Source organism: Bicyclus anynana, chromosome 22 (assembly GCF_947172395.1).
Source record: "Bicyclus anynana chromosome 22, ilBicAnyn1.1, whole genome shotgun sequence".
Classification (NCBI taxonomy): Eukaryota; Metazoa; Arthropoda; class Insecta; order Lepidoptera; family Nymphalidae; genus Bicyclus; species Bicyclus anynana.
Window position 1 is genome coordinate 13,049,928 of NC_069104.1, and position 26,597 is coordinate 13,076,524.

At 38.9% G+C, this 26,597-nt stretch overlaps 2 protein-coding genes across 10 annotated transcripts in view; one reads left to right on the forward strand and one right to left on the reverse strand.

Moving 5' to 3' along the window:
* Positions 1–886: 886 nt before the first annotated feature.
* On the forward strand, positions 887–18,292 carry LOC112049661 (modifier of mdg4-like). Of its 8 annotated transcripts, none has more exons than XM_052888503.1 (6): positions 888–1,415; positions 12,041–12,106; positions 13,423–13,563; positions 14,266–14,442; positions 14,839–15,136; positions 15,875–18,292. In XM_052888503.1, the coding sequence occupies exons 2-6, from the start codon at positions 12,104–12,106 to the stop codon at positions 16,072–16,074; spliced, it is 819 nt and encodes a 272-aa protein (XP_052744463.1). In that variant the 5' UTR covers positions 888–1,415; positions 12,041–12,103; the 3' UTR covers positions 16,075–18,292. The 8 variants fall into 8 exon arrangements, with proteins under 8 accessions (XP_023943408.2, XP_052744463.1, XP_052744464.1 ...); XM_052888504.1 differs by having other exon boundaries at positions 888–1,286; XM_024087643.2 differs by lacking the exon at positions 888–1,415 and adding an exon at positions 9,141–11,716.
* Positions 17,501–26,597, reverse strand: part of LOC112049662 (actin-interacting protein 1) — a 39,967-nt gene continuing 30,870 nt past the window's right edge. For both annotated transcript variants that reach the window (XM_052888502.1, XM_024087645.2), the window contains 6 exons: positions 26,357–26,482; positions 25,544–25,650; positions 24,443–24,545; positions 23,365–23,537; positions 22,312–22,462; positions 17,501–21,492 (listed from right to left, as the gene is read on the reverse strand). In XM_052888502.1, the coding sequence (XP_052744462.1) occupies positions 21,383–21,492; positions 22,312–22,462; positions 23,365–23,537; positions 24,443–24,545; positions 25,544–25,650; positions 26,357–26,482 (770 nt within the window). In that variant the 3' untranslated portion in view covers positions 17,501–21,382. The remainder of the gene's footprint in view (positions 21,493–22,311; positions 22,463–23,364; positions 23,538–24,442; positions 24,546–25,543; positions 25,651–26,356; positions 26,483–26,597) is intronic.

Here is a 26,597-nt window from a genome sequence, read left to right on the forward strand (position 1 = left end):
TCACTGGGCTGTTATGAAATAGCCGTGATATTGTCCAGCATTAGACGACCTCCAATAGTCACATAAGTCTGCAGCTTGCACCACACGACGTGTGTCGCGCAGTCAGCGTCGCGACAAGCGCCTAACTCGGCCGGATTCGGACGAGTTCGAGCAATCCCGGCAACTTGCGCGCTGGTTCCGGGCCAATCAGACGAGATCATCGATATTAGACGCGACCGAAGATAATCGGGATTAAAAGATTAGTTTTAAACAGGGAAGGTAGGTGAAAATATTGTTAGGAACCCTGCATACCTGAGAATTTTCTGTATTCTCTACGTGTCTGAAGTCTGCAAATCCGCATTTGGCCAGCGTGGTGGACTAAGGCCTAACCGTCTCATTCTGAGAGGAGCCTCGTGCTCAACAGGGAGCTGTTTATGGATTGTTAATGATGATGAATAAGAACTACTTACTAATATCCAGCAGTGGTCGTTCATCAATAGATGATGATGACATTTTATGTAAACTATTAATAATATACTTAACCTAAAATTGTGTATTAAATAAACTTAACCTATTGTGCCTCTTCTAAATCCAGATACGATCTCAACTTAATGGCAATCCATATAAATGTATAAAGCCTAACACCCCAAAAAGAATTTTATAACTTCTTACCTAGTGCCTTCCCTATCACTGATAGGGAAGGCACTAGGTAAGAAGTTATAAAATTCCTTTTTGGGGTCTCTCATCAACTCATCAAACCCTATGCACGCCACCTTCTGACGAGATATCTCGGGTTTCTATATCAACGGCTGAACCGTAGAACTCAAAGTCCCGACGCAAAGTTTATTTTTAAACTGCAAGTAATTGATGTTTTGGAGTTTTCTACTCAAAAGTTGTGCGATCTGTATCGAAGTTAGTTTTGAGCTCGCGTACGGTTCGAATGTTTAGTTTCCTAATTTTTTGGACTTTTTCAAACCGTTCCAGTAAGAGTTTATCAATCAGAAGTTGTGCTTCTGTTAGAGATATTAGTTTGTTTTTTTAATTGTTTTGTTTCTGTTGTTAAAGTCATAAATAATTTCATTCAATACATGAAAAGCCCATATTCTGGAGTGATTAAATCCGGCCGTAGACTGCACAGATAAAGTTGTGCAGTCTACGGCCGGTTATGTCAGACTCGCTGAACCAGAATACCCACAAAAGCTAGCGGGGCCACCTGCGTCCTATTGGGATGTAAAAGGATGGCGAGATGCAGGCACTTTCTCATCCCGATGCGCTTTACTCAATGGTGTCTACAAGAGTGAGAGGAGGTGCGCATATCGACTCCTTCTAACAACTGTTCTTCTTCTGCGTAGCGGGTCAGCAGCCGACGCCCGCCCTCACTCTACTGCTCCTCTGCCTCCTTTAAGCCGATGACAGACTCACAAAAGGAGTCTCCTGTAAGTACTTGCACCAGACGGTACGACAAAGTACTTGGCGCCGTTTCAGCCATTGCTCATGGTGGGGTTGGAGACCTTCCACAGTCCAGATGCCAGCTCGAGACTCGAGATCTTCTTTCCATCTCCGGACCAGAGTCGCGCTTCTGAGAATTTTTAAGCGATGCTGTAAGTGTAAACTAAGCCTAATTGAAATAAATGAATATTGACTTCTGACTTTGACTTATAAGGAGGACGTTCAAAATATACTGTCATCATCATCATCATTATCAACGCATATTTGGCTCACTGCTGAGCTCGAGTCTCCTCTCAGAATGAGAGGGGTTAGGCCAATAGTCCACCACGCTGACCCTATGCGGATTGGCAGACTACACGCACGCAGAGAATTAAGAAAATTCTCTGGCATGCAGGTTTCCTTACGATGTTTTTCCTTCACCGTTTGAGACACGTGATATTTAATTCCTTAAAATGCACACAACTGCAAAGTTGGAGGTGCATGCCCCGGACCGGATTCGGACGCACACCCTCCGAAATCGGAGGCAGAGGTCATATCCACTGGGCTATCACGGCTCTCAATACTGATAACGGTGGTTATTAACAACCAAGAGCTTCTCTATAGGCGTATAACAACATCGCTATCACTTAGCAGATAGTAAACAGTGCACACCTCCCGATAGCGCAGTGACGAGCCGCCGAGATAGGTCACGAACTCCATCTGTTTGTTTGTTTGTCGCGTAATTGCCGACCGGCGCCGGGATTTATGATGTGGACCAAAAGATGGGCCTACCCTCGCTCTAGTTTGACTTATTTTACATCGCGAAACTGAATAATGGTCTGGTCTGTTTTAAAAAGTTTTAACTCCCGACGCAAGAAGACGAGGTTTATACTCGTAGTCGTAAGTTTAACGTGCCTGATTGTGTATGTCTGTGACATTGTAGTTTCTAAACGAATGGACCGATTGTGATTCAGTTTTTCTTGTTTGAAAACTGATAGAGAAAATTCTTAGCTTTATTATGATGAAGGCGCCTTGAGGGTATTCAAATTGTAGTGCCAGGAAACTTGGGAATCCTTGAATTTCAAGTTTTTATCCTCACCACCATAACTACATTACAATTAATTAAAAAAAAAATGCGATACAATTTGTCCGGGGAAGTAATATCTCTGTGAAAATGCAGTAATTTTAAATGGTAATATCTTATGGGATGGGAGGGTAAAACGCTTGGTAAGTAAGTAGTCAAGTAGCTATCGCAAGTAGCTAATCACATGCACTTGACAGAGCGAACTTCGGACTGATTTTACGACCACATACTATTTCAAAAGTTTCTATGTTGTTGCTGTCAAAATGTTCTTCACACCATTCCGAGAAAAATTATTATTTTTGTTGCAATTAAAGCAATTAGATAAATAAGTTATCACTTAAGTCGACCTTCCCAATACAAACACGTTCTATTTTTTTAATGAGATTACTTGTCGATTTAGACAGTACTGCCCCCCATAGCCAAGTGGCAAGTCAATTCTCTTCCTCCGATGGCTAACGCTTCGAAAACTAGAAAAATGTATGGGAATGAGTGATCTTGATCACGTGACCTGTCGATAGCAAATGTCAATCCCTTACACCTTTCTAGTTTTCGAAGCGTTAGCAATCGTAAAAATAGAATCGACGTGCTACTTGGCTAGGGGGCCTGACTGTATAAGACGTTCTTTAAAACCGAATTCAGTTTCACCGTGTCTCAAGCTAGGGCTCGTTTGTCGGCCGCTCCGCTGTACAGTGAGCAATGGCCGCGATGAGAACAGCTTTAGCAGATAGCGCAAATGACGCGTCACTCCCACTTCACGGATCGTGATATATTTTATTTGCGGCGCGGAAGATAAACGGCTGACTTCCTCGAAGTTTTACCTAAATGTAATTTGCTATTACTGTTTTTTTAACTTTCGATGAAAAGGGGGTGTTATGAGTTAATACCACATTTAAAGAATATCGGTGATCATTTGGGCAACTTAAATTCAGGACACATAAATAAATAATGATCGAGTGCTTACATTGAAACACTGGTGAATGTTTTTCAGCCCAGAAGATCCCAATTCTCCTTTCCAAGATTATTCGTAACAGAAGAAGCATGAATAAATGCATTGGGGTTCTGTGCTAATCTTGCTATCCAGAGGAGGTCGTATTGGTCCCTGCAAACCAGACATGCTCTGCCGACAGCTGCCTCATCATCATCATCATATGGACCGACCGATGGACGTCTACTGCAGGACTTTTGTAGGAACTTCCAAATACTACGATCCTGAGCCGTCTGCTGCATCCAGCGAATACCTGCGACTCGCAGTCGTCAGTCCATCTGGTGGGGGATCGCCATTCCAGCACCTTGGGACCCCAACGTTCATCGGCTCTTCGAACTAGGTCCCCCGCCAATTCAACTTCGCGACTCGCTAAGCTATGTCGGTGACTTTAGTTCTTTTGCAGATCTCCTCATTTCTCATTCGATCACGCAGAAATTTACTCGAGCGTATCTCGTTCCATCTCCCAGCATTCATCAGCAGCCTATCGGTGGAAAAAATTCTGCAAGCCCGGAGGGATCTTTTCCTCCTCACGGGAAAAAAAACGTATGCATCGGGACGCTCATCAGAAGTGATTACTTAAACCTGCTGCCGTGAGATGACGTATGTGTGAGAGAAAGGGAAGCCAGACAAAGTGGCGCCGTTACGCGTTACGTTACGAAGCTTTTTACCTTCCCACAAGAAGTTATCACTTCAAAAATATATTCAAACGTAATAGCAATGCTGATTGACAGCGGAAATAAACATAATGCTGCACCTTACGAGCTCAAGTCACAAAGACTTTTCTAACAACGTTTAAAACTTTCCTCCTGTCTAGTCTATGGAACTCGCGAAACTGCAAACTTCCTAGCAACATGTGGAAAACGTTTTCCCGGAACACCCGGATTATTTATATAAAAAAAACAACTAAAATAACTTAATAAACTTGTCAGAGGTGAGATTCTAAAAGGATTTCCAATGTGGCCGTTCCCGGGTCGACATTTGCAAACTCTTTAAACACAATACGAAGGAAAAGCCCCCCTATTGCGTGGCACTAAGGTTTAGGGGGGAGTAAGTTAATTTTGTCGGTAGCTTCGTAAATTATTCGGTCCAAAGCGCTTTGTAGTATTGGAAACGGTCGGCAGACGGCGCGGGCGTCTTTTGTGGGTGCACCATGAATAAGGATTGGTTGGGATTGCTTTTTCCGAATTAGAAATACGTAAGAAATTTCGAAATAAATGAATTCTTTTGAACGTTCAAGTGACAGTTGTATCTTCTTTGGTTTGAATTGGTTGATTTACACAGAGGTTGAATAAAGTATGATCACAATGTAACGAATCTTGATAAATGTTACTATTAAAATAGATAGCCTAAAAAATTACATTTATTCCATCTTAGACTGCATCATTACTTACCATCAGGTGAGATTGTAGTCAAGGGCAAACTTGTAAAGAATAAAAAAAAAATATTTTTAATACCAGAATCGACAAAATCTACACAAGCAAAGTTTTTAAAATATTTTTATAGCCCTTGTTTCATTTTAATACTCCGAAATTTCAGTCAATTCTATAAGACATATCTATAAAACTATTCTTCGTTTGTTATTCCGTACAACTTGCATTTTGTCTTTGCCGTTCCTCTGTTTATTGCTTTGAAATACGTTAGATACTAAACTTTCTTTTAATAAAATCGTTTCTTATATGTAATAATTACTAACAGTTAATAAACTCCAAAACAGTAACTAAAGCTTAATTTTCTGTGATCGAATACGAAAACTATCCGAAACTTTCCGAGTTTTAACAGAAAGACATACACCCTAGTCCTCCGCTATTTTATGAAGCTAGGCGACGGAATTTTTCCGATTTGAGAAAAGTAAAATCGAATCGAATCCACTCGATGACCGGCGTTTCTTTGGAATCCGGATTTTTCCCAATGCGGCTGTTGACGGTTTTATAATATACTGGGGCCGGGTTCAATCTATTGAGTCCTTGATTGTGGAACGGTGTAAAGAGGGACCTGGCGTAAGGTCGCAGGTATAGAATACTTTACATAGACAACATAGAAAACTTATTAGACGATAACATCTATTCCTATATCATTCCATATATCCATCACCATGACGGCCGCGTGACGCAGTGGGTAATGACCCTACTTTCTGCATCCACGGTCGTGGGTTCGATTCCCACAACTGGAAAATATTTGTGTAATGAGCATGGGTGTTTTCCAGTGTCTGTGTGTATTTATACATTATAAGTATTTATCTATACTAATATTATAAAGAGGTAAAGTTTGTAAGTTTGTAAGTTTGTCACATTTTTTAAATGGGGTAATCTTCGGAACTACTGGTCCGATTTTAAAAATTCTTTTACCAGTAGAATGCTACATTATCGGGGAGTGCTATAGGCTATATTTTATATTGGTATCATATATATTAGCCGAGTTATCACACTTTTTGTCATACAGGTCGGACTGAAAATCCTCTTAAACAGACTTATTCGCATACGCTGCCTTAACTATTGTGTAAAATTGAAATTAATGTATGGAGACTTTATGTATCTTTAAAAGTTCTACAAAAAAGTCCGCGACACTATATATCTATCTTCTATATATTAGCAGATATAGTACCTTTTATGTTTTAAAAATTATTAATTTTATATACTTAGGTTTACGTCATTATTTATACAACTAAACTTTAATCCTTATTAAAATAAATTATTTAATAATCACAAGGATATTATGGAGATAAGATTTGCCCTTTACAGTATGTTAATTACTTAAATAGTTTCGGAGATAATACAAAATTTCTAAAAGACGCAGAAATTCCGCTATATGACACCCGGCGCTTTCATTTACGTAGTTCCCGTTCCCGTGTGAATATGGGGATCAAACATACCCTATGACACTCGCAAATAACGTAGCTTTCTATTGGTAAAACAATTTTCCAAATCGGTCCAGTAGATCCAGAGATTACCTCCTACAACCACACGAACTTTACCTCTTTATATTATTAGCATAGAAGTCTCTATTTCTCTTGGTCATACCACCACTCTCGAAGGACTGGACCGATTTTGCTAAGGGTAGGAGTAAGATAGAGAAGTTACAGGGTAGGGTTGGGTACGGGTAGGGAAGCGTAGGGGTAGTGTAGGGGTAGGGTAGGTTTAGGGCCGGGTTTAGGGTAGTGGTAGGGTAGGGGTAGAGGTAGGGTAGTGGTAGGGTAGAGGTACGGGTAGGATAGGGAAGTGGTAGGGTAGGGGTAGGATAGGCGTGAGATAGGGATACGGGGGGGACAGGAGTAGGAAAGGGATAGGGTACGGAGAGGGTAGGGGTAGGATGGGGGTAGGGTGTAGGTAAGGTAGGGGTAGGGTAGGGGTAGGTTTGGGGTAGAGTAGGTGTAGGGTGGGGGTGGGGTAGGGTAGGGTAGGGTAGTGTAGGGGTAGGGTAGATGTAGGGATTGGGTAGGGTAGGGTTGGGGTAGTGGTAGGGTAGGGTAGGGGAAGGGTAGGGTAGGGGTAGTAGTAAAGTTGACATCGAAATTTACGCGGACGAAGTCGCGGGCGTCCGCTAGTATGTAGTATATAATTGTATATTAATATTATAATATCAACTATCTTAGCACCCATAACACAAGCTACTCTGTATGCTTACTTTTAGGCTAGATAGTGATGTGTATTGTTTAAGCTATTCTGATGTATATTTATTTATATTTATATTTATTTATTTTTAGCTATACCTACTTATAATAATACTGTATAACAGGTCAAATTCTGTACATTTTTAAGAAATTAAATATCACGTGTCTCAAACGGTGAGGGAAAAACATCGCGAGGCAACCTGCACACCTGAGAATTTTCTTAATTCTCTGCAAGAACGCAAGCGAAGCCAATCCTACTAATATTATAAACGCGAAAGTTTGTATGGATGTTTGTATGAATGTTTTTTTGGTGTTTGTTACTCTTTAACGCCGCAACTACTGAACCGACTTGGCTGAAATTTGGAATGGAAATAGATTTTTTTTTTTATTCTTTACAAGTTAGCCCTTGACTACAATCTCACCTGATGGTAAGTGATGATGCAGTCTAAGATGGAAACGGGCTAACTTGTTAAGAGGAGAATGAAAATCCACACTCCTTTCGGTTTCTACACGACATCGTACCGAAACGCTAAATCGCTTGGCGGTACGTTTTTGTCGGTATGGTGGTAACTAGCTACGGCCTAAGCCTCCCACCAGCCAGACCTAGACCAATTAAGAAAACCTCAATCAGCCCAGCTGGGGATCGAACACTGGACCTCCGTCTTGTAAATCCACCGCGCATTCCACTGCGCCACGGAGGTCGTCAAAATCGTCGATTTCACTCTCCAGAGTAGAGTGTGTTAATCCATTAACACATAGACTACTTTTCATCCTGGAAAATCCATAGTTCCCAAGGGATTTCCCAAAAACTCAATTTCATGCGGGCGAAGTCGCGAAGCCTTATATTTTTAACTAACTTTACTTACTGGTCAACTTTTTTCTATTTCAATTATAAAAAAAACTAAATGTCTTTGAAGAAACCGCTGTATCAGATAAAGCTTTGCCAGAGAGTAGAGATACTATCAGGATTGTTCGCAGCGGTCGCAAGACGCCTCGTTCAGTGTTGCCAGTATGTGGTGCGATATTTTCCAACGATTTCGTAGAGCCCAGGCATAAAGAGCAACTAAAAGTAACTATTCAGCGAAGTGAAGTCAAGTCAAGTCAAGTCAAAATTCATCTATTTCAAATAGGCTTAGTTTACAAGCTCTTTCGAAACGTCAGGTAATAATATTAAATTTAAGGTAATGGTGATAATAATTATTCGAAAACTTAAAATTAAAGTTACGAGGGTTCCAAACGCGCCTTGGTCCGAAAAGAGCCCACAACAAACTTAGCCAGGTTTATCCTTTTTTAGTTTATCACCATTTAACAATATAATATAAGTATATAAGTAGCCTGTCATGTAATACATTTCATTTCCAAGCAATTTGTCGTTTACGTAATCATTGACACTTACGACTTTTCTATAAGCTTAAGTTTTCATTAAACTATTGAGATACTCCGCACCACGAAAAAAGTCCCATAGACGGCGCTTTTGACGCGCATTGTCATTTGGTAATGGCGGTCTTGTCATTTGTTTAAGGCGCTGTCAATTTTAGTTCAGGTTTTAGTCGCGGGACTTCTTTCGTGGCGCGGAGTCTAGTATTAATTCCTCGAACAGTGCTTTTGGATAAATAATTGTGTTTTACGTTAACGCGCAGTCCGTGAATAGTCACTTAACATCAGGTGCAAGTGCAGTCAAGCGTTAAGTTTCGTGGAAAAATTTCGTGCAATAAATGTTTTTGTCAAGTGAACTCTTTATAAAATACTAGTTGACGCCGCGCGGTTTCACCCGCGTGGTATAAGGCTGTAGGTTATTATCCCCGTATTCCTACTGGAACGGTAAATAGCCTATAGCCTTCCTCGAATAATGGGCTATCTAACACTGAAATATTTTTTCAAATCGGACCAGTAGTTCCTGTGATTAGCGCATTCAATCAAACAAACAAACTCTTCATCTTTATAATATTAGTATAGATTTAAATTGTTACTTTTAAGATAAAAACATTGACGAGCGATAAGGCTAAGCGATAAGGCCGCCTTTTTTATTCTACTTTTTCTTATGTTTATGTTTTGCTTGTTTTCTTTTATTTATTGTGGTGTACAAACAAAGAGTATTAAATAAATAAAATAAATAAATAAATTTTTGTTACTCGTGAAATAAAAACGACTGACAACACGGTTAATTTTTTAATACATTAAGGTTTATTTTCATCCAAATCGATGTAGCTGGTAGTCGTGAGTCCAATAAGTTCCGACACGTTTGCCCACGCGTGGGCATCTATCACGGTCATCAGTTCGGACTGTATGTATGCCACTTGCACTAGAAAATGAAAACACCCATTCTTCATTATCAGCCTCCGTGGCGCAGTGGTATGCGCGATAGGATTTACAATTCGGAAGTCCTGGGTTCGATCCCCGGCTGGGCCGATTGTGGTTTTCTTAATCGGTCCAGGTCTGGCTGGTGGAAGGCCGTGGCTAGTTACCACCCTACCGACAAAGACCTACCGCTAAGCAATTTAGCGTTCCGGTACGATGTCGATTAGAAACCGAAAGGGGTGTAGATTTTCACCCAACAAGGTCTAACTTGTAATGAATAAAAAAATAAAGCCTATTTTAACGGCCCACTACTGAGCGGAGCCTTCTTTCTTTATAGGAGAGAGGATATGAAGCTTAGACCCACCCTGCTGTTATAAAGTGGGTAGGCGGGCTTAGCGTGATAATGACTCATTATCGACCACTATCAGATGCGGGGCTGACGGATTAACGTGTTCGCCGAGGCACGGGGTGTAACTTAGCCAACTTCCCAGCTGTTAAGTCAACTGAAAAATTCTTAGAACTCAGTATCCAGATTTCGAACCCAGGACCTCGTAACCCGAAACTACAAAATCGACCACTGGACCAGGGAGGCATTATGGTAGTTCACTCATATCAAATATAATATAGACAATATGAATTTCGAATCGTAGATGGTATAAGGGTCCGAAATATATCAATATCAATTAATAAAAGTTAAGGATTTCATAAAAAAAACATAATCTATAAATCATGTATTTTTTAAAATTTTCCAAACGTCAAAAACGCTGTTGTCCATTTTGTGACGTCACAGTGTAGTGCACTTCATGTACTAAACATCTAAAATAAAAAATGAAGTATTAATTAATATTTTTACTTAATTTTGTCGTTTTGTCAAATAAATATTTAAAAATTGAAATTTCCATGTCACGTCTCAAAAAAATATGATAAATTATTATTTCAATCTAGTAGAACGTTAATGAACAATTTAAGACCGTTAAAAAAAAGTGTCAACTGGCCTATTCTAACCCATTTTTATTTCGCTCTAAATACGTGAAATTAACAATATTGTGGTAAATACTCCCGATGGTTACCACTTAATTCTATAGTTTTACTTTTATAATAAAATCTGAATTTCACGGGGACAAAAACGCAGGCGTCCGCTAATTATTTTGTTACCTCTCATTTCATTGAGATTGTCGTGAATTTTCCTTAAATCTTGCAACTTCGCTTCTATCTCTCGAATCATATCAGTAACCTCTTTATCGTCCATATTAAATGCTTAGAAATCTACAAGAATAACTAATTCAGGAAATCAGGGTCTAAAGTGCTCAGAATAATATTAACTGTTATTCTCTTATAGTAATATTTAGGTATGATACTCAAGCACGCCTTCGTGTAATTTTTTTAACAATATTATTATTTAAAATCGGCAAAGATCGGTAATCATACAGCTTATGTCATGTAAGAATTATGCTAAGAAAACGCATAGTTTTGTATGAATATAATCTGTGCAAAGCCAAAAAGAAGATAAAAAAAATGTGTGAATATTAATTTTTTTTTGTTTTTTTAATACTTTTAGCAATTATAATATTATCTATTATTATTAAACCAAAATCAAGTTCTAAGTATTAGAGTGTGTTACTAAAAATCAATAAAGATACAGCCTCGTCATTAAAAAAATAAAATGTTATTCAAGAAAAATTAAAACAAGATCTATTTAATTTGACGTGAATGCTTCAAATAAGAACAAAAATTTAAAATTAAAAATTACACGTGGTCAAGAATTTGTCGAAGTTAATGAGTACGAAACAATATAAATTGTATTTAACACAAATTTCGACAAAAGAATATATAAAATTTAAATTTGTTGCGCGTTGTTTGATCTGCCTATCCACCCGTGCTGTAAACAGAGCATCAAAATAAAACAACAGCTCAGCATTTTTTTAAACGGAACTAGGTCAACGAAACTGCAATTACCAGCAAACAGCCCAAAAGTCAATCAAAAATCGTATTTAATCTGCATCCCAATAAATCAGTTCGTAGAACAATGGTGCCAATCATTGCGTTACTAAATCTGTTTTTGGATTGGTTTTGGTATGCGGCGTCACTGAGTGAATGTCATTGGATTTATAAATACAATCAGCTCCAGAAATAGGTGGCTACAGGTTTTCCAGGCGTGCCGACCAAAATAAAATAGCCTGGATTCGGTTAACAATAATATTGTCTTATTGTCTGCCGTGCGTTCGCGCTTAGCGCATTATATTCTATATTTCGTTGTAAAACGTTATTTTTTTATCAATCATGGACGACGATGACACACAACAGTTTTCTTTACGCTGGCACAACCACCAGGTAGGTAAGTATTTGTTTTTAAAACACGTTCACACCGTACAAGTTTTATGCGTTCTAAAAGTACTTTCTATACGATGTCGATGACATTCTAATTTTGAATTTGATTTTTTTACCACAAGCAATGAAGGTTATTCGTCTGTGTTTTTATGTTTTTCTAATGTGTCACTAAATGTTTTGTTTTTTTTTCTACTGCAATAAAATCATTTATTGGATTAAAAATTAAAATGTTTTTGTTTCGTTTTCGTTTGTCGCTTCTTTCTTTTTATTTGATTTTTGTTCTTTTGTTCCTTTTCGATTATTATTTATTAATGTTTCTTAATAATTGCAGATACACTGAGGACCGTGTTATCTGAAGCTACAATGTTTCTTATCATTGGACACACCTATACAAATGGTACTAGCGACTGCAGCGCCATCTTTATATTATTTAAACGCTTATGTAGATCATTAGTGTGAAATTAAGCTTTTATGCTTGCTTTTTTTAATTTCCCAATACATAAGATTAGCGCAAACTAGCAACTAAAAGAGCATACTCGAAACACAGATTAAAGAATAATAGGCAGAGCGCACGGAATACGACGGTGTCGTAGCCGGTCCAAATACAAAATTCAAAAACGAATATATTTTCGAGTCAGTACGACACGAAGCGTCGCATCAGTAATTTTCAATATTATTCACAAAAACAAAGAAATAAGAAAGAGTATTTTTCTATAGGTTATTAATTATTATATTAATTTACGTAATTATTTTTAGTGTTAAATTTTGAAATACAAATTTAAAAAAAAAATTATAGACGCGTGACGTTTGTTTTTTATGGGTTTTACTGGCTTCACCACGCTGCTTGTAAAGACTCATTCTGGATCATCTTTATTCTGTGGCTCGAATGGATACCATCAATCAGTACAACGAATTGGAATTTAATCAAACAATGTCAAAAATAGATACCATAATTTATTAAGATATTTAATACGTATTTATTTTAATTCTAAACATAAGCATTAATATCCTACATGAATGCATATTATTCTAAAAAAAAATTCTTAATTAATTTACCAATGTCCACGAGTACATGGCACAGGTCTTCACTTAAGACTACTCGAGAAACTATTCCTATGTACATAAAAAATAAACAGAAAATTTACAGCTGCTCTGTAACTCTGCGCTGACTCTTAAATTTACACACTACACTTGCATTGTTGAAATACTAACATTGAAATATTTAACTTTTATTTCAAACTTCACTTTCTATACTTATCACCTAACCGGCATTGATACCAATGTAGGTATTCATTCATTCACATATGATTCTAAGCTTATTGAATGCTTTGTATTTTTGTACACAAACAACATAATTATTTTAGTTTTGAACATACCTGATACTATGTTTATAAGTGCTAACGTGACGGATTCTAAATTGCCTAAAATCACCAACGAAGCAAGCGATTCAAAAATGAATCTTGAGGGTAGCAAGGGATTTATATCCAGATTTGCGCAATACACAAATTTTCACTACTGCTACGAAAACATCATGATAATTAAATGTATGTCACATTCAATAAATAATATAAAATGCCTTTGTACATCTTCATTGATAAAAAAAATTAAATTTAAAAAAATATGTAGGTAGCTATCAGGTAGAACTTTAGCATGCTACAAAGAAAACCTTTCCGCATATGGGATGAAAATGCATCTATCTTTTCCGTTCAACAGACGAGTGTTGTCGGCGCTCTGGGTCGGATGCTGGCGACGGGCGCGTTGAGTGACGTCACACTGAGTGCGAGCGGCGCCTCGCTTCGTGCTCATAGACTCGTGCTGGCAGCTTGCAGTCAGTACTTTGCGCAACTGTTTAAGGTAACGCGACACAAGTGGAACTTATAACACACTAGCTGACGCCGCGCGGCTTCACCCGCGTAGTTCCCGTTCCCGTAGGAATACGGGTATAAAATATAGCCTATAGCCTTCCTCAATAAATGGGCTATCTAACACTGAAAGAATTTTTCAAATCAGACCAGTAGTTTCTGAGATTAGCGCGTTCAATCAAACAAACTCTTCAGCTTTATAATATATGGACCGTGGCTGCCATGGTGACGTTTTTCATTAGACATCCCTTCTCCGCGACCGGCTGGAATACGACATGCAATATACGGATAAAGAAATTTTAGGTGAAATAGATCTTAAGAGGTAAATTTTTGCGGCTGTTCTCAATGGCTAAATCGCTACACATCAATCATGAATTTTATTCAATTCGTCCACATGACTGGCCAAGTTGTTCCCCCCAACAATACCTTGTTGCCTATTCAGCAAGACGACAAAAGGATCGATTTCAGGCTAAGACGGCGCTACGCTGCCTGCAAAGATACTAGGGCTTCTGCTCGAGGCTAACATTGGCGGTTGCGGAGCTTCCTTTTGGCAAGAAGTGTGTGGAATACAATAATACGTATAAGTGTATCAGTGAATGTAAAATTTTGTCGTTTTTTGTGAGTTCTGGGGGACTAGCAAGACAACAAGACAAGAACCGGCGGTTAAACTCAAAGTAATAATCTTTTTTTACAGGAAATAGACACAGACAACAACACCGTAGTGGTGGTGCTGGGTTGCGATGCGGCGGAGCTACGGCTACTGCTCACGTTCATGTACACCGGCGAGGTGACTGCGTCGAGAGAGTGTCTGCCCGCTCTGCTGCGGCTCGCTCACACGCTACAAGTGTCCGGTCTGACAGACGCTGATACGGTAATAATACTCTCTCACTTTTATTGTATACAGCAAGGGATTCTAAGTTCAAAAATGGAATTCCAATGTATGCAGCGCAAATAGGCTGCAAGGGATTCTAAGTTTGAACAACGAAAGTAGCATTTGGTTCAAATATAGAATCCTGCACAGCTAAGGATTCAACAATGTAAAATGTAAATAATAATGACACCATTATAAACAATGGAAAGGCAAGAGATAACGTCTGCGGTTGCGATACTGCATTAACCATAAAATCCTTTATTTTAGATTTTTTTTTGATTTCCAATATTTTTTCGTATTTGTTCTTGGTGGCTGATTCAAAATTAAAACCCCAATGAGTTGCATTCCACATGTATTTTTATCATAATAAAAACATGCTCCTATGTACCTTTTCAGAACCCAAATCTACCTCAAAACATGCCGGAACAAAATGAACCAGAATCGCCAATCAAATTGGAAAAATCAAACGTTTCCCCAAATTGTTTAAATGAAATTATCGATCCAGAAATTAACAGACCGTTGCGTGAAACACACGAAGAGACAGAATTTCTTAATGAATTAGCGAGTAGAAACGAAAAGGATAAATTGAGCAAACTGGATCAAATAGTGCAGAATTTGTACACAACTCACCGAGTGGGGAATTTCATGTCGACAGTGACAACACCGAGCTTACCGCCGGTACCTAGTTTAGGAGGTTAGTCCAATATTTAGATTTTTATATTTTAGCATACTGTCGTATCTTCGGTGTTAATTTTTAACCGACTTCAAAAAAAAGGAGGAGTTGTGTTACCTCCTATCTACGTCATTTATTAACCAATTTTAAAAAATAGTTTTTTGTTTGAAAGAGTATACTTCCAGATTGGTCCCATTTAATTTTCATGAACATCCGTACAGTAACTTTGTGTTAAAATAAAATTAACTAAAATAAATGAATAAAATTGCCCATACTGTGCCTATTGCCATATTGCGCTTTCGTATACAACCTTCTGATCATTTTGAAGACGGTGCCAAGCCAGTAACTAAGTAAGTAAGCCGTTTCTGAAATAACCACGGGAAAGAACTGCCAAAAAATCGTAAAACTTTATGATTTAAACGGTTGAGTTAATGCATCACTGTGTTGTCACCGCCTTCAAAGTGATCAGAAGGTAGCACGTATGATGAAAAAATATTGAATTTACAACTAAACTGTAGCTCTATTTTGAGGCTATATACAAACGCTAAGAAATTAAATATCACGTGTCTCAAACGGTGAAGGAAAACATCGTGAGGAAACCTGCATACCAGAGAATTATATTAATTCTCTGCGTGTGTGAAGTCTGCCAATCCGCATTGGGCCAGCGTGGTGGACTATCGGCCTAACCCCTCTCATTCTGAGAGGAGACTCGAGCTCGGCAGTGAGTTGATAACGACGATACAAACGCTTCGTTTACAGAGCCCCCGGACGCGGCGCGGTGGCGCGCGGGCGGCTCGGTGTGCCCCGTGTGCGGCAAGCGGCTGAGCAACCAGTACAACCTGCGCGTGCACCTGGAGACGCACGCCGGCCGCCGCCACGCGTGCCGCGCCTGCAGCCACGTGTCGCGCTCGCGGGACGCGCTGCGCAAGCACGTGGCCTACCGACACCACCACGCGTGACCGCTGCCTGCAGCCACGTGTCGTACCGGCACCACAACGTGTGACCGCTGCGTGCAGCCACGTGTCGTACCGGCACCACAACGTGTGACCTCCGATGTTCACTAAAGACTGCGTCATAAAATCATAATCGGTCCTAGTTATATTCATTCAGTCCAGATTACCGAGCATTGAAATTTAGATTAAAAGGGACGGGACGCTGGACAAAAGTGATAACTTAAACAAATTGCTGTAAATAATTGAATGTAATATTAATTATTGAATTTAATTAAGAATCCTCTGTTGTCGGAGAGGTGTGAAGAACATTTAAGACAGCAGTAACATACTGACTTTTAAAATAGTCTGTGGTCGTATTATCACTCCGAAGTTCGCTCTGTCAAGTGCAAGTGTCAAAGGCGCCAACGTCAGCTGTAACGCATTACGTCACCAAGCAGTTTACCCTCACTTCATAAGTGTTCAATTCTGTTGATAAAAGAGAAACCCGGTTTACAGGTACTTCTTTACGGACGCTTGGCTTGGGAGTAAGTTGGTGAAAATTCATCCAATCCATCTACAGGCATAGCAACACTGTATTTGTTATTTTAAACTACCAATAGATGGCGTTATTAGACAACTTTGAAACAATCCCTTTTTGTACGTCATAAACCTCTTGCAGTCATGTATTATGTAGACGTATTTACAGCACACTCGTTAATTTTGTTATAATTTAACTCAAAAAGTACTCAACCGATTTTAAAAATTCTTTCACCATCAGAAAGCCAAGGTGTCACCGAGTAACATAGACAATATTTTATCCCCGTATTCCCAAGGGAATCATCATCCCCTGTGGGGGTTAAAGTTAAAAAAGTGGTGTAAATAAGTTATCTCAGACAGTGGCATTACCTCAATTGTTTAATATTAAATTATGTGTAGGAATGTTTCCTTATATGTTTGTTCTGTTACCCAAATGTTGAAAACTTACTATTTAAATATAAAATAGGTGCCTTCAAAAATAAACTAAAACCTTTGTAGAGGCGAATTTAATTTTAAAGGCATCTATTTTAAAAAACACCTAATTATTATAAAATTTAATTTTTATTTAATTAATAAGTACAATATTCTAGTCATATATTATTTTTAAGATTTCAAAACGAAAAGACAAAAGCAAATAAAAGACTTGATTTGAATAACAAACTTTTTGGTTTTGTTTTTTATTTTATTTTAGCAAACGGCCGCGACACTATTCGCGTAAAGTTCTGATTTTTACAAATCTCGCGGGAACCATGGATTTTCCGGATCAAATTTCATCCGACCCGGTTTAAAATGTAACTCACAGACATACTATCGCATTTATAAAATTAGTATGAATCCCTTTAGTAAGTAAAATCGACTGATCTATGCCTAAAAGGTAGTCTGTTTTTGTAGTCGGGTAGTCAATAAAACTACAAAATACAAGTGTACACAATGTATTTATCTCTTAAACGACTATCATTTTAGTAGAAACCATGTAAAAAAAGTAATCCACAAAATCCATTAGAAAAATTAGGTCGTACAAAAATACTGACTCCGAAGTTACAATGTTGTTCTTAGCGCACTACGAATTGAGTGACAAGCATAAGAATAACTAAAAATTATTGATTTTTTACAGTATAATAGTTAAAGGCAACTAGCCACGACCGAAGCCTGCATTGTAATATGATATATGTTGATGTGTAATAAATACCTATTGGACTTATGATTTAAAAAAAAATCTACAAATAAATAAAAATTCTCTACTTTCACATGATTTTGGATGTAGTAGTAATACAACAAGCATAAAGGTGTTTGTGTGTGTGTAAACTAAAGGAACGTCAGCATAACAGAAAACGATTGTTTACTTTAATACAAGGAGTGTGACATCGAAACCAGTGTACCTACCAAAACACCGTTGCTTAGCAACCACTGATAAATAATAATATATGTTTCTGTTTTGTTGACTCTTCAGTTACACACCCAAACGCGCCTGACTGTACTTTACCACCTCAAACACAACCTATTGTAAATATGACTCAGTTACTCTTATTTATAGTTATTCTTATGCTTTAGAGTTATAGTAATAGGACAAGCTTAAATGCGTTTCACACAATAGCCACAGACTAAAGATAAAAGATAGATGGGCACTTGTATTCATAAAAATAAAGTTTTACTTTTCCAGTTTCGACACAAAAAAAATAGAAGAAAATATTATTTATTATATTTATTATAGGTAATAAATACACCAAGTACAAAAATCCATTGCACCGAAGAATGCGAATGAGATATTAATGTGATCTCTCCAAACTGCTTGTCAAGAGACAGGCACAAGAAGTATTTAATCATCTGAGGGCCTAGTAGCAGTGTGATACTGTTACTATCGCGTTAACGTAAACGCGAATTTCTAAGGAATTGAAATGGCGCCATCTAGTGGCATTACTGTTCAACTGTTTCAATTTCATATAAATTTGCGTTTACGTCAACGCGATAGTAACAGTATGAAATATTGAAAACTCCCACTAGGCTGTAGACCTAAAATACGCATCTCATCGTATCTCGACACAAGAGAAAAACAAATATAGACCAATAGCAGTTGACGCTTTCTCTTTTGTTGCGTTAGGACGAAAGAAAGTGGTGATCTCAACTCCGACTATTGGTCGACAATTTGTCCTTGTCTCTTCACTATATAAATTTTTGACGCATGATCCCTCCTGGAGTAGAACAGACTTGGCATCATCATCTATAGTGAGTACATCACTCAAATGCGGTTTGCCGATGAGGTAATCTTCATAACAGAGGCTCCGTTAGTTATATATTGCTCCATCTATCTTTTTCTCTTAATCTTGGCCTCCTAATAAAATATTTAGATACAATCTAGATCTCATACAAAATTGATTTTTATTTATACTTAGTACATAATATAATAATTATATCAATACTCAATAGGTATTTAACGTTAGGACATATCCGTTATTGAAAATAGTTTTAAGCTTTGGCGTGAGTATAAACGATTTCAAATTAATTGTGAAAAAACAAACGGAAAATATTAAATAATTTTTATTATGATATAATAGTCATAGCATAAGTCCCATGCATATCTGGCGCTAAACAGCGTTGCTTGTCCAATCTTTTATTGAAATTTATCCACTATCAATACATTTTATTTTAGAGGGCCAGGCCACCTCCTAAGGGGAATATGGAGCTTAAACCCACTACGCTGGTTAGCAGAATTAGTATGATTATGTTCAATTAACGGTTACTATCAGATGCTATAACACCAATTCCGGGGTGAGATTTGTACTGAAAATATCTTAATAGGAAGAAAAATCAGTATGTACCTATTCCATGACAAGTCCTCGTGATATATAAAATAGTTTTAATTAATTTTGGACTTTAACACGCTACGCTGCGTCAGATATACACCGGCCCTTACTGGATCTTGAATACGATTCACAAAACAATTCATTGCAAAAAGTCGCCATGCGCACCGACATAGAAAATATAGATTATAAAAGTAACAGTACCATGCAGTAGTGTGCCTAGTGGCAGTTTGATACTGTGACGATCGCGTTAACGTAAACGCGAATTTCCCAGGAATTGAAACAGCGCTATCTAGTGACACTACTGCACAACTGTTTCAATTCCATATAAATTCGTGTTTACTTTTACGCGATCGTCACAGTATGAAAACATTGAAAACTCCCACTAGACACTCTGATAGCAAAAACTCCAAGCCAATGCGAGATCGCTTTTCATATACAATTTTGATACTATTTATAAAAAATATAAAAAAAAATGCGTAATAGTTAAAATGCAGTGAAACTTCTATAGAGTGATAATTGATTGTCTTAATTAAAGATGAATGGCGGTAACTAGCCATGGCCGATGCCACCACCTAAATTGAACCGAGCTGGTAATCGAACTCAGGACCTCTCTTTTTTTTATTCTTTACAAGTTAGCCCTTGACTACAATCTTACCTGATGGTAAGTGATGATGCAATCTAAGATGGAAGCGGGCTCACTTGTTAGAAGGAGGATGAAAATCCACATCAATTCCGGCTTCTATACGACATTGTACCGGAACGCTAAATCACTTGACGGTACGCCTTTAGGGTGGTAACAAGCCACGGCCGAAGCCTTCCACCAAGCCAGAGCTGGACCAATTAAGAAAACTTTAATCGGCCCAGTCGGGGATCGAACCTCCGTCTTGTAAATTCAGAGGTCATCAAAATTGCATTACTAAGACTTGTATAGTACAGACATTTTTTCAAAATAATTTAATAGGGACGTTCCCATTTTAATTATTATTTCGAATTACGTAATTTAAAGAGGTTTCACTTGCGTTAATCCGATATGTTAGTAACGCTTTGTCGAGCAAACGAGTTAAATATAACTTAACGAGTAAGCAAATAAATATGTTAGTATATTATAATATTAATATAGGCTTTGATCTCTGAAACTTCGCTACTTTACGATATATTCCGTTTTGTAGTAAAATTAGACAGAATACTTACTAAAAATTCAACTTTATTTAAAAGTGATATATGGAATTAACAAGCTAAACACGGAATCCGCCACTCCGATAATAATTGCCTATTTGACATTTGTAACGATAAAATAAGATATAAGTCGTCGATTCTCTTTCTACAATCGCAAACGCTTCGAAAATTATGAAATGTATGGCAATGACATTTGCTATCGACAGGTCACGTGATCGAGTTGTCGATCGGATCTGACATTCCCATACATTTTTTTATTTTTCGATACGTTAGCGTTTGTAGAAAGAGAATCGACGTGCCACCTGGCTACGAGCCATGTATTGATTGGAGTTAACTAGGTAAATGATAAAATTATAAAATATTTTATTTTTGAAAAATTAATATGAGAATTCATTTGAGAAACTGCTGGTCTTGCGACATATGTCAGCTGTGATACACAGGTTACGTAATAGACATATAAATCAAAGCGTTGTAGTTAAGTTTGTTTCTAAAATGTGACGTCACATCACAACTGTTTTCGCGCGATTTATAAAAAATATTTTATTTTTCTATTAACATTAAAAAAAAAAGATGATTGTAAGAGATGTAATAAAATAAGTCTACAGACATTTCAAAATATTTTTCCAAAAGTAGCCAATAATTAAAACGTAGCCGCTAACGCAGACTACGTCGGACGATTGCGTCACGCGACCGTCATTGGTCCGCGGATATTCGATCCTTCCTGTTACGTCATAGAATGATAGAATATATGTACCACAAAGCGAAATATACCGTAAAGTTGGCGCGTTTAGGTTGAAAATCGCAAAACAAACGCTCAGCGCTTATGAGAGGGGCAGGTTCCAGATGCGTGTGTTGGCGTCCTGGCCGACGGACGCCAGCGTCTGGTCGTCCAGCCACGCCAGCCCCGTGATCTGACTCTGCGGGTGAGCGTCTGGAACAACATAGAACATTCGTATCTGGCCGATAGAGCGTACGGGGTTTCTTTTTGAAACAGGACTTGTTTACGCACTTGAGAGGAAGTTGGTGAATGCGTTACGAAAAATGAAATCAAAATGACATACAGGTTCCTAGAGTATAGGTCGTATTAACATTAATTATTTATGTTATTGTGGAAAGGGTTTCAGTGTTGGTAAATGTATTTAATAACTTGAGCTCAGTTGTTTGTAAGACAGCGTAGACACCGTCTCGCTGCCAGTCGCGTTAGTGATTTTGTGCAATAACGTTTTGTGTTGTCATTATTGATTATCACAAATTGTTTAGTGTGTGGAGAACAGATCGGGCAGGGAAGGTGAGTGTTGATGCATTCTGAAGTGATACCTTAAACCTACCTGAGCAGGTCACAAGTCCTGGGACCTGCTCGAGGTGTTTCCTCTACCACAAAATGATGGTACAATCACTGTCGCTGCTACCCGTCACGTCACAATACCGTTAAGCTTCAAAAGCGCCATCTGTAGTAACACTGCTAAACTTGTGATCTAACACGAGAGATGGCGCTACTCACCGCTACTAATTTTAAGTTTCTCTTTCAAATGTCATTTAAAAGAAGATCCTTTTTAGAAACGACCTTTATTTACCCTTTTGTTTATGATGGATGGTAGTGTTCTATGTCTAGTATGTTAAAAAATATATTGCAAGTAGGTTACCTACTTTCCTTGCCAAACTATTATTAACCATTGTTAACTATAATTAATGATAGTTTTGGCCAGGAGCTGACACCGTGTGACGTCACAGGTTCGTGTGCGCGACTCACTTTTGACGACGACGTGCTTGGCGGGCTGCTGCACGCTCCACACGATGACGCTGGTGTCGAGCGAGCCGGACGCCACGCGCGTGCCGTCGGGGCTCCACGACACGCAGTTGACGCGCGCCGTGTGGAAACCCCACTCCTTGTTGTGGGCCAGCTGGGAACGGAAGCTATATATTACTATTTTGTTACGTTGTAAGTTGTGACTCCACCACTCCTTCAGATTTAGGATAGCTACCGGCGCAGACTACCTCGGACAGGTGATTCGTGTTTTGACACACACGCTGACATTAGGGATGATGACAGTTTTTTAAATTGTATATAAATTAAGAGTATGCTAATAGTAAAGCTATTTTGTCAAAGTAACAGTGTATCTGCGATCATTACTTTCGGAGCTATAGGGATTTAAAGGGTCAGATTTGCGGCGCTGCCGCGGATCCCTGAGAAACGCTCCATACAAAATGGCACGAGTTAGTGACGTCGTTGGCTCGCTGATCGTTACATTTGTATGGGCGTTCAAACAAAATTACTAATATATTTGTTATTTGTGCATTTATGTTAATAGTTCATTTATTGAAAAATGTCACATATGATGTAAGGAAGCTAAAACTGTATGTAATTACGATAAAAATTTTTTATTAGATTTTGGAATTTTATAATCTTATTTATTTTGCAAATATCCAGTCAATCTTTGTTTTTTATATATAAATTAGTTAACATTGACCTTACTTATCCGAATTTACTATAAAAATCAATATATTCCATCCCAGTCATCATCCCCTTTGACATATATAAGCTGTGTTATATTGACATTTTTTATTGACATTTATATTAATTCGAACTTTGTTTTATTTTTATTATTTGTAAATTTGTAATTTGTAAATTAATTTGTAAGATCTGTTAACTTTTACACGCCAACTATGGCAGGATATGTGTTTAAATATAACATAAGACCTATGTAAATGTACCATATTCTGGCGAAATAAAAAATTGATTGATTGATTGATTGTGCCCCATTGAAAACTCAATGCTCGTTTTGTAGTACGTTTATGTATGTACCTTGTAGTCGTCGGTGGTGTAGAGGATGAGCTTGCGGTTGGCGTCGCAGGCGACGAGGTGCGCGCCGTCGGGGCCGTAGCGCGCGTCCGTCACCGCGCCCAGGTGCGTCAGCTCCGTCAACGCGGACAGCGACGTGCCCTGCAGCGCGTATATGTGCACCTTGCTGTCGCCGCCTGGTGGTGGACAATGTTGAATAAACACCATGTCTAAATAAGGACTTAAACAAAGGGAAACCATATAAATGAGTCCTTGACCACGTGTTACAGATGTGTGGGGACAAAAAGGGCGGAGCAAGCGGCGCTTCTTGAGGCGCGTCACACGAAGGTTGAGCTGCTGTTGGTGGTGTTGTTGCTGGTGGGCGCTCACTACATTCGCTACCATATTGCGTCATTACCCGTACAAATCTCGCTCCCTTATTGAGATTATCGATTACGCCATAACAGCAACTCTTTCGCTCCCCTCGTGCGCCATAACAGCAACTCTTTCGCTCCCCTCGTGCGCCATAACAGCAACTCTTGCGCTCCCCTCGTGCGCCATAACAGCAACTCTTGCGCTCCCCTCGTGCGCCATAACAGCAACTCTTGCGCTCCCCTCGTGCGCCATAACAGCAACTCTTGCGCTCCCCTCGTGCGCCATAACAGCAACTCTTGCGCTCCCCTCGTGCGCCATAACAGCAACTCTTGCGCTCCCCTCGTGCGCCATAACAGCAACTCTTGCGCTCCCCTCGTGGGCCATAACAGCAACTCTTGCGCTCCCCTCGTGCGCCATAACAGCAACTCTTGCGCTCCCCTCGTGCGCCATAACAGCAACTCTTGCGCTCCCCTCGTGCGCCATAACAGCAACTCTTGCGCTCCCCTCGTGCGCCATAACAGCAACTCACCTTTACCCTTTACTTTACCCGTACCAATCTTGCTCCCTTATCGAGATCATAAACCGCACTTTTCGCTGCCTTATTGCATCCTAACCCGGTAGTAACCTGTACCTACCTAGATCTCCTCTGACGTCATGTCCCGCATCCCCTCTGTCAACTATTACAATATAAAAAATATGACTATAAACAAGCTAATTTGCAACTTACCACCGACCGCAACGTGTTTGGATTTGGGGTCTATGGTGACGCAGCTGGGCTCGTAGTTTATGGGCAGCGCGGACTGCTTACTGCTGCCCACTATCACTAGTAGCTGCAAACATATCACTAGTTATAACTATTTATTCATCATTACTTAAAACTAACAATGAATAAATATAATGACCTAACAAATGAACTAACTCAAAATGACTATGTGGTTGGTTTGTACGCCGTAGAAGTAGGTGTAAGAGCATTACAAGCAAAATCTCAACTTGCTTAAAGATCTTGAATAAAAATACATTTTTTATCACTCTTCTAGGGCGAAATGTTCGACGGTGAACCAAAGTTGCGAAGTAACCTTTAAACCTGTATTTTTTTTTTGTATTATTTTTTATGTTACCAACAAGCTTAACAAAACAAGAAAACGAATAAACAAACCAATCATAAGTCTTCAAAAAATGTCCTAAAACACAGGCTTCAACGATCTTTGTTAGGCCAAATTAAAGATGAATTAAAAATCTCGTAAAACATTGTAGCAAACTTTTTATGATAAAATAAAGATTTCATTAGTAAAGTAGAATTTTCACGATTATTTTGAATACAAGTAAATTACCGGGTGGTTGTAATATGCTAGGGCTGGCAATGGGCAATTCCCTATGGTTAGACAAAGAGAACAACATGAATGGAGAAGGGTTGTGTTAGTTAACTGTCAAGGACGTCCTTAAACCTACACCATCGGTTACAAGTCCGGGATTCTTGTCGGAGTTTTTCTCTATGCCCCACGAAGGCTCGGCACCCGCAATCCATGGAATGCTATGATATTTTTCTCAAAAATAAATAAATAAGCTGACGGTGATGATATTAATTATAATCTAATTTTAGTTTTTTGACATATACATATTTCTTATTTTAATTAATCCCTAGGTAGAAGGCTGGTTAACAAAAATCTATAAAATCTTAAGAGTACCCAGTTCTTGAACTGTATATAACTGTAAAACCCTTTATGAGTTATAAATAAATTATTCTGCTTTGGTTTTGAAGACTTTCATCATGATGGTAGATGATGATGAAGATCATCAAAATGCCATCATCATGTTGATAGATATTGACCTCTTTAACAGTAGCGACAATGGTCAGGTCCTCGTCCACGAGGTAGTCCAGCGCCCGCGGCTGCGCTCCCAGAGGAATCGCGCTGTCGGTGTACGAAGGCACGTCTCCTGCAGACAATAGGGTTAATATTATAAATAAGGGTTAAATATGTATTTGATAAAATTTAATAAGTTGAAAAAGTTATATTAAAACACCAAACAAAACTAATAAAGAAGACATACACTAGCTGACGCCGCAGTTTCATCCGCGTGGTTCCCATTCCCGTAGGAATACGGGAATAATATTAATTATAGCCTAAAGCCTTCGTCGATTAATGGGTTATCTAACGCTGAAAGAATTTTTCAAATCGAACCAGTAGTTCTTGAGATTAAGGCAAACAAACAAACAAACTCTTCAGCTAGATTAAAATAAATTAACTAAATTTTTGATGGCCTCCGTGGCGCAGTGGTATGCGCGGTGGATTTACAAGACGGAGATCCTGAATTCGACCCTGGCTGGGCCGATCGTGATTTTCGTAATTGGTCCAGGTCTGGCTGGTGGGAGGCTTCGGCGGTGGCTAGTTACCACGCTACCGGCAGACGTACTGCCAAGCGATTTTGCGTCCCGGTACGATGCCGTGTAGAAACCGAAAGGGGTGTATATTTTCATCCTTCTCCTAACAATCATCACATACCATCAGGTGAGTTGTAGTCGAGGGTTAACTTGAAAAGAGTAAAAAAAATTATACTTTAATATATCTTGCCTCGCCTTGTCTTGGACGAAGTCGCAGGTATACGCTAGTTAAAACTATATAAAATAGCAAAACCCACTGACCTTCAGCGCTAGGCACGGCTCTCCGCAGCGTGTCATCTATGCCGATGGTGAGCAGGGCGCCGTTACCGGTCCTCATGCCGTTCACCTGGTTGCCGTGACCCTGCCCGCCGACCCTGCGACCTTCGCCTGGAGATAAGAGTTCACTGGTTAAATGAAGATCACTTTTAACTGTTGCGGTACCTGGCGGCAACCAGTATTACTTCAAAAGTAGTTGCCGCCAGGTAAAGCGAGTCAATTTGAT

Coding starts and splice junctions, on each gene's coding strand:
- LOC112049661 (XM_024087639.2), top strand. CDS start 11,662: ATGGACGACGATGACACACAACAGTTTTCTTTACGCTGGCACAACCAC. Junction 13,564..14,265: donor ACTTTGCGCAACTGTTTAAG/GTAACGCGACAC, acceptor CTTTTTTTACAG/GAAATAGACACAGACAACAA. Junction 15,137..15,874: donor GCCGGTACCTAGTTTAGGAG/GTTAGTCCAATA, acceptor CTTCGTTTACAG/AGCCCCCGGACGCGGCGCGG.